Source organism: Astyanax mexicanus, chromosome 1 (genome assembly GCF_023375975.1).
Source record: "Astyanax mexicanus isolate ESR-SI-001 chromosome 1, AstMex3_surface, whole genome shotgun sequence".
NCBI classification, from domain to species: domain Eukaryota; kingdom Metazoa; phylum Chordata; class Actinopteri; order Characiformes; family Acestrorhamphidae; genus Astyanax; species Astyanax mexicanus.
This window is the reverse complement of record NC_064408.1, coordinates 107,769,943-107,782,035: the sequence shown is the minus strand read 5'-3', so window position 1 is coordinate 107,782,035 and position 12,093 is coordinate 107,769,943. Positions and strand designations below refer to the sequence as shown.

The window sequence follows — 12,093 nt, the reverse complement described above, 5'->3', positions numbered from 1 at the left end:
TTATTGTAATACAGGCCAAACCAAGGACAGACACTTGAAGACACCAAATACACAACTTATTTAAAAAGGGACTAGGCTTACAGGGGTAGTTAGGGACAGGCAGGGTCAGTAACAGGAAGACAGCAATATTAAACAACATATCAAAGTGTGAAAGGCAAAATTGGGTCATATGCGAGTAATCCAGCAGAGAAAAAAGGGCAAGGCAAAAGAGAAGTCAAAATACAAAAATAGGTCGGCAACAGAGATCAAACAATACAAAGGATAAGGCAAGACAGTAGTCCAAATATACTAAACAGGTCAAAAAGAAGAGTTAGCAAACTAGATTCAATACTTGGCGATGGACTAAGAAAACTGAGGGTTTGTTATACTAAACAGAACAGGTGTGGAAAATCAGAAGCTGGGAGAGCGGGAACGCCATAGAGTCACACGATTAGCAGAGTCAGGAAAGTCTGGTGTGGGTGCATACTGGGAATTAGAGTCTTTGTTGTGTGAATTCGAGTCCTGAACAGGCAGACTGGCCGACTGACTCTTATCTCAATAGTGTGGGTTTGGCAGATTAGTACACTAAATTTTAACATACTAACCTGCTTTGTATTAACATGAAATAATGTATCAAGAAGGGTTCTCCAGTTTTTTTTTTTTATTCCTTATTTTCCTCCCTTTTTCCTTCTCCACCTGTCTGCTGCACTTAAATTGCAATAAATTGCTGCATCTTTTTCTGCGTTTCTTTTCTAATATTGCTTCAAATGTGAGTAGCTACTCTACTCTCTTTTTACTTTTTGCATAGCATTGTGCAATACTAGTCTCCAGACTTTTAAAACCGACCAGTTCTGAGTATGTATTATGAATATTTGAGTATACTCAACTATATTAATATAATAGCATTGATGATGGTAGAGTCTGACCGCTGCACAAAGCTGCACAAAGCCTCCAATTCATCCCAAAGATTTTCAATGAGGTTAAGGTCTGGATGCTGTGGTAAACTATCCATGTGTGAAAATGATGTTATATCTGTTCATCCTGAACGTCTTCTTGAAAGTCTCTCTTGCTGATCCTCTCAGCACGGTGGTAAAGTGGTAAGACTTATATCAACAAAAGTGTTGAAAAGTGGCTGCATGTCGGGGGTAATGAGGAAAATCTGCTTAATTTGACCTAGAGGATTGGACTTTATGTAACCCAAAATCAGTCTTGCTTGCTTGCTCCACTTGGGATGATTGGAGCGTAAATATTTAGATTCGGAGCAGGAAGTTGCGAGACCCGTTTGAAAGCAGTCCCTGTGTGACTGACTGTTCTGCTGGCATATGGTTCCAATACCATATCACACTTCTCCAAGCGTACAGTGACAGCTATCTTCCCCATACTGAGATAGATACACACGGAGACAACAGGCTTTTGTTGCCTGCTTGTTTTCTTTTCTTGGGTCTTTAGCGTTATTGCTTGTTTAGAGTCACCGCTGAGGCTTTGCTTTGGTTCCAATTCCAGTTCATCATCATTGTTTAACTGACAGTTTGAGTTCTTTTGCCTCTCTTTCACAACTTATGTGTGGATGACTGTGGAAAAAAGAGATCAGAAAAAAAGAAAAACACCAAACACCTTCATGGATAATTGCTGGTTTGCATTGCAGCGGGTGCTGGGCCGCGCTCCAGAGAAGTTAACGACCATCTAGCATTGCTCAGTGAGGCGTTCCTGAGCTAGACCTGTAATTACCTCAGGACCGTCATTAGCCACTGTGCTAAAGCGTCTGACAGAGCTAACAGTATCGCTTAAAGAATTATAATAACACGCCACTGTCCAGCTGCAAGGTTTCATGTGGGCCACCCTCCCGGCCCCCGGCCCCCACGCCCCCCTCCTCCAACTCCCAGCCTTCCTTTTGTTTACCGTCAGCGTAATTAGACATCGGCGTGCTCCAGAGAGAGGGGCTTAATAACGCCAGTGATGAAAGACAGGAAGAAAGATAAACTTCACATGGACACAGACGACAGTAACGCTCTCTTTCAAGTCTTCTGCTGAGAGAGAGAGAGAGAGAGAGGGAGCGCTCCAGGGCTTCTGTTCTTGTTCTAGCTTCTGTGAAGACAGTGTGTGTCACTCTCCATGTCCGAGTGTCTGACGTGACGTCTGCCCCGTGGTCGAGAATGTGATTAATGTGCAATAATTGAGGCTTAATCTTTGTGTTGAGAATGACAGTTCAGCTGCTTCAATAACTTGACCTTTAAAGAAGTAATGTAGCTTCTTAACCTGTAGCATCCTGTACAGTACATCACCATGGGTAATAGCGTTCCTGTTGAGCCATGCTATGAAATATACAGCTCTGGGGAAAAAATAAAAGACCACTTAAAAACAATGAGTTTCTTTGATTTTACCAAATTGAAAACCTCTGGAATATAATCAAGAGGAAGATGGATGATCACAAGCCATCAAACCAAGCTGAACTGCTTGAATTTGTTACACCAGGAGTGGCATAAAGTTATTCAAAAGCAGTGTGTAAGACTGGTGGAGGAGAACATGCAAAGATGTGTGCAAACTGTGAGTTATTTCACCAAATATTGATTTCTGAACTCCTAAAACTTTATGAATATTAACTTTAATTTTATTTTGTACTGAAAAAAGGTCTAAAAGCTCTGATTCTTAGTTGTTATTTCAGTCATTTCTCATATTCTGCAAATAAATTCTCTGTTTATAGAATAAAACAACAACGTTCATTTTATATAAATCAGAGAAACTGATTCAGAAACTGAAATGGTCTCTTATTTTTTTTCCAGAGCTGTATGTCTAAATTTAGGTCAAAATGTTTATAAGCTGTATAAGGCAAACAATACAAACAAAAGTATTTTTTTCTAAATCTTAAAGTTATTAATTCAATTTATTAAATGTGTTTTGTCAATAAATCATGTAAATCATGTGTTTTTTTTTAAATATCAACACCAGGAGGAAGTGACATCAGTCAAGCCTTTAAAGCAGGCAGGAACAGGTTTGCCACAATTATTTTGTCATTGACTAATTATACAACTTATGAACATAACCTTAATCAGAAAGCAGCAAGAAGAGCCCATTATTGTAAACAAGCCAGTATGTAGACTTTGTTTTAAAATAGGAATTTAATTTTATTTATGTTTTATTTATTTAAAGTTTTAATCTCTTAATATTCTTAATAAATAAAAGTTTATGCATAACTAAATGCATTATTATATTATATTATATTATATTATATTATATTATATTATATTATATTATATTATATTATATTATATTATATTATATTATATTGTGTTATATTATATTATAAGTTGCATAAAGTTACTGTTATAAAAAATATTTTGGGACAATATATTGTCCAAAAAAGTGGTATATTACATTCCTAGTCAGTAACTAAACAACTTGATACTTTGACATTCTTTACAATGTTTATTTAATGCTTTTTGTCTATTTGCTCTTAAAAAAGATTTTTATTGCTGCTGGAAATGGCAGCTGTTTCCTAGAATGACTCAAAGCCAAATTTATTTAGCTTTTTTCTGTTAGACAGGGCTGGTCAAGCTTAATAACCCTGTCACACAAAATAGAGAGGCAAAATGTTTTATTGACATATTTCCACTATTAATGAAAAAGGGCGAGGAACATGACCATCACATAACACCCTGTCACCTGCTTATTACATCACACAAAAACAAACACTTAAAAAATATAAACATTAATTATTTTTAATTAAATCAAAACGTGTAATTAATGTTTAGATTTTTGAAATTATGTGATTTTCTTTTTAAAGGATGGCTGATTTAGAAAGGAAAACATAGGCAGGTTGACTTTAAATGAACGTATGATTTAGTAGCTGTTGGATTTGAAGTAATAGGCTAAATACAACATAATTTATTTGACCTTTTGTTTTTTACTGATTTATATTACAATTTATTTTGGTTTTACAACCTCCTCAATTTTTTATGTTCTCTTTTAGGAGAGTAACACAGAGTAATAAAGATAACTCTGTTTCTTATCAGAGAGTTAGACAGCTCGGCGGAGTCTTGCCATACTGGGATAAGGGTGCCTGTTTTCTCAAGCCGGGGGTGAGGTTGGGAGGGGTACAGATGGAGTGCACTGGGGCCCGGCTACAGGGGGCCCGGCTCTCGGCAGTAGCCGTGTGGCATTAAACTTTTATAGACAGGAATGGATGAGGTGCTTTATGGGGCACCACAAATCTGGCCTTTGCACTCAGTGAATCAGAGCACTAAATATCTGCTTTATTCCTCCTAAAGAGCTGCCTGACTGTAAATATTGGCAGCAGTAAAAGTAAAGAGGTAGTTAAACAAAATGTGTGTGTTTGTGTGTGTGTGTGTGTGTGTGTGTTATTATATGTTCCTCCTCCTGGTCAGTCACTGCCTTTGAGGCCCATTTCTCTCATATATGCCGACATTAAAATCATATACAGTATAATCCTTCGGTTTTAAACTGCACATTTCCACATTTGGTGTGTATGTATAACTTTTTCCTGTCCTGTGGCTCTGAATAGGTGTTTATCCATCTGTGCGTCTGTGTATGTGATTATTGAGGTGGCGTGGCAGTCTCAGCCTATGATTTGAAGTGAGGTAGATGGTCTAAGACCGCAAACTCATACCTAAAACGAAATCAGAGGGGAAAGGGGACCCCCAAGGGCATGCTGGGAGGTCTCAGGGGCCACTCCTACTGGCAGATTTATCTCAGTAAATATTTACCCTCGGCAGCCTGGATAGAGGGAGAGGAAAACAAGCGGAGGTCTCGTTTAAGGGTCTGCATATCAGGGCTAGAGGCGCTAGGCCAAAGTCTTGCTTCACGGACTTGGAAATTTCACCACTTATAGTTCACAGCAGTTAGAGAGCAGGTTGTTAGTTTAGTATATTAAAGTAACTTTGCTGTATTTTTTGAAAAATCAAGAAACTGTTTAAGTAAGTGTAAAAACTACTCAAAAAAGTATTTAAAAAATCTCAAATACTTAGTTTCCTATGAAAATGATGTAGGCATCAGTATCTCTGTAGCCACATTGTTGGATCCTGCATTCTGGATTTTACGAGATTTTTTGTTGTGTTTCAAGTGATGCAAAAACACTATAAAATCATTTTATAGCAGCCAGAACATCCAGACACATTTCCATAAATGTGATTGTATTTGCAGTTCAAACCACCTGCAAATGTGTTTTGGATCTATAAAAATCAATCCTGTTTAGATTTACCAAAATTCATATTTAAGCTGACAGTCTGGACATAGAGAACCAACTGAAAGTTGGGACACACCTTTTCTCATTCAATGTGTTTTCTTTCTTTTTATGATTTTTTATGATCTGTAAATTTAACTTTGAAGACTATATTAAAGCTATACAGGAACACATGCAGAATTATTTTATAAACAAAACGTGTTAAACTAACCAGATTATGATTTATATTTTAGATGCTTCTAAGACTGAGCTCTTCAAAGAGCACTTACTCTCTTAACACCTCTAACACACTAACTACTTCTAACCTCATTTCCTTCTTCCCCTCCTTCACTCCTCTATCCTATTATTCCCCTTTGACCTCCTTTTATCCCTATCCATAGATGTTTTACCTTTAAACTTATTTTACATTGTACTTGACTATTGTAAGTCATTTTGGACAAAAGCATCTTTAATGAGTTCCTGCAGCTGCTGAACAATAGTTGGTGCTTTATCTTCACACTGTGAAGCTCCAGCTCATCCCAAATCACCAATTAATATTTGTCATGTATTTAACATTAATCATAAAAACATTGACTGAGAAGGTGTGTCCAAACTTTTGACTGGTACTGTAGCCTTAGTACACGCAGCATCTCATAAACATGAACTAAATAAAGCTAGAATTAAGTGCAGTTAAAAAAAATAGGTTTTTGGACATCACTTTATTTGCCATTTTTCACTTTTAAACATCATAACATTTTAAATTTAAGTTACAGTTTAATGATGAATGGACCAAAACAGTTGTTTTTCAAATTGAATAAAATGCATTCCAGTAAAAGTTAAGAAGGTTTTACTTCTCCTGTAAAGTTGCCATTTTTGTGATATCAAGTTTTTATTTAACAGTGATGAAATATATTTACAGTTATTACCAATTTGTTCATCGGTAATTGGTTATCTGGTTGGTAAAACCCCCAAACAAAGAACATTGTTAATATTCAGGTAATAACCTCAAACATTTAAAAAAGAGCCACAGGTCAGACTTACAGTATAAAAAAATACTGTAAAAAGACTCTATTCTCCTGTTACTTATTCCTGATTGTCAGGACTTGTCACTTGTGAAACATTTAAGCCGGGAGTGGCCATCACTGCTGGAAAGCTTCCCTACCACTGAGATTAGCGCTAATCCTAATCTCAAACACCCCACTACAGTGTCAGATCAAGAAGCACCTAAAGATTCTAACCAGCTGGATCAGGTCTGGTGGATTAAGGGTGAATTTTCTGCTCTAATGCCAAAACCTGATTTCACTATTAATTAATGAATGGTGTGTATAATAGTGAAGATGTACGTGTCTTTTAAAGAACAATACACTAAACTGCTAGATTATGGATGTCTAGAACCAGAAGTGTATTACAAAGTGTTCCAAATGTACTTAACAGTACTACCCAGTTGTTTCCACACATCTATTCATAAAAGGATATTCTATTTTACATTTTTTAAAATGTTATCAAAACTATGAAATAATGCATATTGCCTGTGCATTAATGCAGTTCGGCACCCTTTTATGGAAATAATTGCCACACATACATTTTGGAATTACTCAAATAATTGCACTGAAAAAAAGTACTTTGAATTTGTTCAATTAAAATGCTTACATTGACTCTAGCGCAAGATTCTCTTCCAATGGCAGCTCCTAAATTAGAAACTGCTATCTGAGTGTGCTTTGTTGTGACTAGTAGACTGACCTCCTGTGACCTTATTGTTGTGTCATGCTCAACTGTTTCCTACTCTTGTGGGCAGATTAACTAATAGGCCTGATAAGATGCTGTTTGCGTCTTAAAGCCAAGTTAATATGATGTCATTCTGGACGCGATTTAAAGATTTTAAATTCTGCAGAGCTTTCAGACCTCAAATAATGCAAATAAAACAAGTTCATATTAATAAAGTTTTAAGAGTTCAAAAACAATATTTGGTGGAATAACCCTGTTTTTTAATGACAGTTTTCATGCATCTTGGCATGTTCTCCTCCACCAGTCTTACACACTACTTTTGGAAAACCTTATGCCACTCCTGGTGCAAAAATTCAAGCAGTTCAGTTTGGTTTGATGGCTTATGATCATCCATCTTCCTCTTGATTATATTCCAGAGGTTTTTAATTTGGTGAAATCAAAGACACTTTATATATATATATATATATATATATATATATATATATATATATATATATATATATATATTATATTTTGCTTAACTAAAACAGTTGGTGCATTTACCACATATTGTTCCTCAGACTTACACGTCACTTACATTAATTAATGTGAAAAATCAAGATCTGAGTGTGATCTGATCAATCTGAACTGATTAATAGGCATTTTAATGTGAACATATTCTATGAAATGTGAAGAAATGTTGTGCAGAAGTTCACCAATTTGTGAATATCTGCCTAAAAATTGTGATATCAATTTCAGAAAAATGTCCCTTAACATAAAATCAGGAAGACTTCTATTTCCCACCGTCTACAGTACACAATATCAGACCATGTGTTCAAGGCACAAGGCTGATGTTCAGTATTGGATGCTGGTGATCTTTGGGCCCTCAGGCAGCACCCTGTTAAAACCAGGCCTGATTATATACTGGAACACTTCAAGCTATCATTGTCTGTAAATCGTCTTTAGCTTTGAGTGCAGCACACATTCGCTGTGACATTCTTTCAATAAGCTTCTGCAATGTTACAATATTAATTTTAATCCAGTGTTGCATTAATTTTTCACCAAGATCTTGCAGCATTGATGATGGTAGAGTCTGACCACTGCACAAAGTCTTCTCCAGCACATCCCAAAGATTCTCAATGAGGTTAAGATCTGGACTCTGTGGTGAACAATCCATGCTCCCTTGGAATATGCCCGTATCATCAGGGAATAAAAAACCCATTGATGGAATAACCTGGTCTATATTCAGTATATTCAGGTATTCAGCTGACCTCATTCTTTCAGCACATACTGTTGCTGAACCTAGACCTGACCAACTGCAGCATCAACCCTACATCATTTACTTACTTAAATCCAGGTGGAAACTTTTTTTTTTCTTTTTTTGTCCTGGTGTATAAACTAACTGTGTCAGGGAGTTTTCCCTGTTCTTTACATGCTTAGTACTTAGATTTTCTTTTTTATATTTCAAAATCAAGTTTGCATTGCAGAGCAGAACACAGCATAGTGCACTGTACAGTTGCTGTGGTCGGCTCTGCATGTTATAAAGACAGAATGCGCCTTTCTGGGCAGGGTCATAAAATAACAGGAAGTGATTGCATCTGGAGAAGGCTGATATCATATGTGGTGCCCTTTCATTCTCTCTCTCTCTCTCTCTCTCTCTCTCTCTGCATTACTTTTCTTTCACAGCCTTTCTTTTCTTTATACAAGTTGCATACAACATATTTTCTATATAGTCGTTGTCAATAAACTCTAAAGAGGTGAGTTTATAGAAGAAGGAAAAATATCTTTCAGTGCAACAAGCTTTTATTTTAAGTCATTTGGTTCATCTTTGGTCCAGCATGTTTATCTTGGAAGGGCAGCCTACCACAAAGTTTTCCAGTGGTATTAAAAAATGGTTCAGAGGTTTTGAGATGACAGTGACATACTCTGTCCCTCACAAAAATGTAACGTCAGTGGAAAGTAGGAGTCAGAGTGTAGGTCAGAGCTGAAGGCAGAGCCAGAGATGACCTTCTGCTTGGTGAAATACTTATAACTACCTGCTGGTCATAATGCTCTCACACCCTCATCATCGGACCTGAGGGCACATCATTATATCGCCCACAGCTACAATAATCATCACTGCCTATGATGATAGACTTCTGCATATGAAGCAGTGAACCCAACAGTCTTGCCTTCAACAATAGTGCTAGAGCAGGTCCAAAGTTATAGGATAGTAGTATGTACATTGATCATGAAGTATTACCTCAGCTCACATCTGTGTAAGTTTGAGGTGTTATCTTGTGAGTGAGGCTGAAGCAAAGGCGAAGTAAATGATGTAAGTTAAAGTTAGGCCTGATAGTGGGTGTCAGATGGATGGGACATACCTGTGGGTTTACAGCTTAAAGTGTGCACCAGAAATATGTAATCGAAGGCATTACCACACCCAGTAAACAGTGCAGTTGGTGGTAATGGTTATGATCATGGGCAGTGTTTGGCTACAATTCTTTCTAGAATCCTTGTGTGTGCATTATTACTTTGCATATTACTGAGCTTAAAGCAAGACTTGGTACTGCATGCTCAGTAGCTCACCCTACGTTTACACTTTACACTTTGCGCTATTCAAAATGGAGATAGATGTTTTATACATTAATTTTACAGGCTAAGATATACATATACATTCATGTGCCAGTTTTTACCTGAATATGAATAATATTATTAATAATATTTAATTTTTGCTGTTTCATGTTTTAACAATATACAAGAGACCATTTAAGAATGATGAGTTTCTTTGATTTTACCAAATTGAATAACTCTGGAATATAATTAAGAGGAAGATGGATGATCAAAAGCCATCAAACCAAGCTGAACTGCTTGAATTTTTGCACCAGGAGTGGCATAAAGTTATCCAAAAGCAGTGTGTAAGACTGGTGGAGGAGAAAATGCCAAGATGCATAAAAACTGTGATTAAAAAACAGGGTTATTTCACCAAATATAGATTTCTGAACTCTTTAAAACTTTATGAATATGAACTTGTTTCCTTGCATTATTTGAGGTCTGAAAGTTCTGCATCTTTTTTGTTATTTCAGTTATTTTTAATTTTCTGTAAATAAATGCTCTAAATGACAATATAACTTATAATTAGTTATAAAGAATAACTAATTTGTAACATTGGTATGTAATATATAATGGGGGAGCGTGGGGATTGGGTCCAGGAGTCACAGATGGTTCTGCAAAGTTAAAGAGGTTAAGATACTTGAATGTGCTGAATATGAGCTGAATATGTGGGGTGGCTCTTCACACCCAGCCCTTGAACTCATGATTATTAGGTTGTTCTGTCTGTGGCTGGGCGACTGAGTGTAGCACCTGGTGTGGGAGTTAATGAAACGCTTCACACCTCTCTCTCCTCTCACTTACAGATTACAACAGCAGTGATCAGAAGACGGCATGCAGAAAGCATGAACTATATGTTAGCTTCAGAGAGCTGGGCTGGCAGGTGAGAATGTACACATGCACATGCAATGTATTAGCACACCTCTTTCACATGCACACATTATACACACATACTACAGGAAGGCCTCCCTAATGGATGTAACATTCTGCGCCTTAGCCCAGACTAAGGCACTGCCACTATGATCAGGAGATTCAAATCTCTGTTATGCTACTTGCCATCAGCAGCCGGAGTCTGAGAGAGCTCATTGGGCCTTGGTCTCTCACTTTTAAGGTGATGTTGGTCAACAAAAGGCGTTTGTTATCTGATGTATCTGAGATGATGTATCTGTAATGCTCCATCAGCAGCAGCTCGAAAAGAGGTGGAGTCTGACTGCACATGTGTCGGAGGAGGCATGTGCTAGTCTTCACTCTCCTGGTGTTGGAGCATTGCATTGATAAGTGCAGCTGAGTGGGTGGGTTAATGGTCATATCTAAACTGGGGAGAAAAGTGTGATAAAAATACTAAAAATAAAAACATCCTGCATTTTAAGGATGCACTGTATGTTGTGGGAAGACTTATCAGTGGATACATTTGAGGTTTCTGTAGAATTAAAGCTGATTGTTGTGTCATGTTCAAAGCTAAAAGGCTGCTAAAGGCTTACATCTATATTTGACGTTTTTACTGTAAAGTGTAGAATGTATTTTTTTTCTCTCGCTAGGACTGGATCATTGCACCTGAAGGCTACGCTGCCAACTACTGTGATGGCGAATGCTCCTTTCCACTGAATGCTCACATGAACGCCACCAACCACGCTATTGTACAGACACTGGTAAGCTTTAGAAACGTTTTACCTGGAAAACAAAATTACCAGTACCTCTCCAAATAATTGTGGACACCGCATCAGGAAAACTGATTGTTGAACTGCTTGAATGTTTGCACCAGGAGTGGCATAAAGTTATCCAAAAGCAGTGTGCAAGACTGGTGGAGGAGAACATGCCAAGATGCATGAAAACTGTGATTAAAACCAGGGTTATTCCACCAAATATTGATTTCTGAACTCTTAAAACTTTGTGAATGTGAACTTTGCATTATTTGAGGTCTGAAAGCTCTGCATCTTTTCTGTTATTTCAGCCATTTCTCATTTTCTGCAAATAAATGCTCTAAATGACAATATTTTTATTTGGAATTTTGTTTGTTTGAAATGTTGTCTGTAGTTTATAGAATAAAACAAAAATGTTCATTTTACTCAAACATATACCTATAAATAGCAAAATCAGAGAAACTGATTCAGAAACTGAAGTGGTTTCTTATTTTTTTTTCAGAGCTGTATATAGAGATTCTCCTAAATTTGGCATGCAGTGTCAGTTTGATGTCAGAAAGATGTTGGACTTGTTTAACCGTTAGATAGATGTTTAATTTTAATGGAAAATGAAAATCAAGTTGACATTTAAAACTAGATGTTGAATTTTGGTTACATGACTGTCAACATCTAGTGATGTCAGAATGTAAGTGAATACTAAGATTATGACATTGACCAGATGTTGGGGTTTAGTGATCATACCTTATGATTAATATTGATATTCTGTGTCATAATGGTGTTAATATGAGTTGTACAGAAGACTAATAACCAACAAAGTTCCAACGTCTAAAATGTTAGAATTTCCTGTTGCACGGATGTGAACATTATGACATTTATCAGATATGTAATGCTCCTCCCTCTAAATACAATCAGATCCCCACTTCAGTGCTCCAAAATGTAGTAGAAGACCTACTGTTCCTTCAACAGGAAGCAGGATAATCTCTTTAATATCTTAAACAAAAAAAT

General features: G+C 36.8%; 1 protein-coding gene across 1 annotated transcript in view; it reads left to right on the top strand.

The window, feature by feature from the left end:
• bmp6 (bone morphogenetic protein 6) overlaps positions 1 to 12,093 on the top strand; it is a 58,650-nt gene that overhangs the window by 44,707 nt on the left and 1,850 nt on the right. The window contains exons 5-6 of the mRNA XM_049463849.1: positions 10,255 to 10,331; positions 10,987 to 11,097. Of these exons, the coding sequence (XP_049319806.1) occupies positions 10,255 to 10,331; positions 10,987 to 11,097 (188 nt within the window). The remainder of the gene's footprint in view (positions 1 to 10,254; positions 10,332 to 10,986; positions 11,098 to 12,093) is intronic.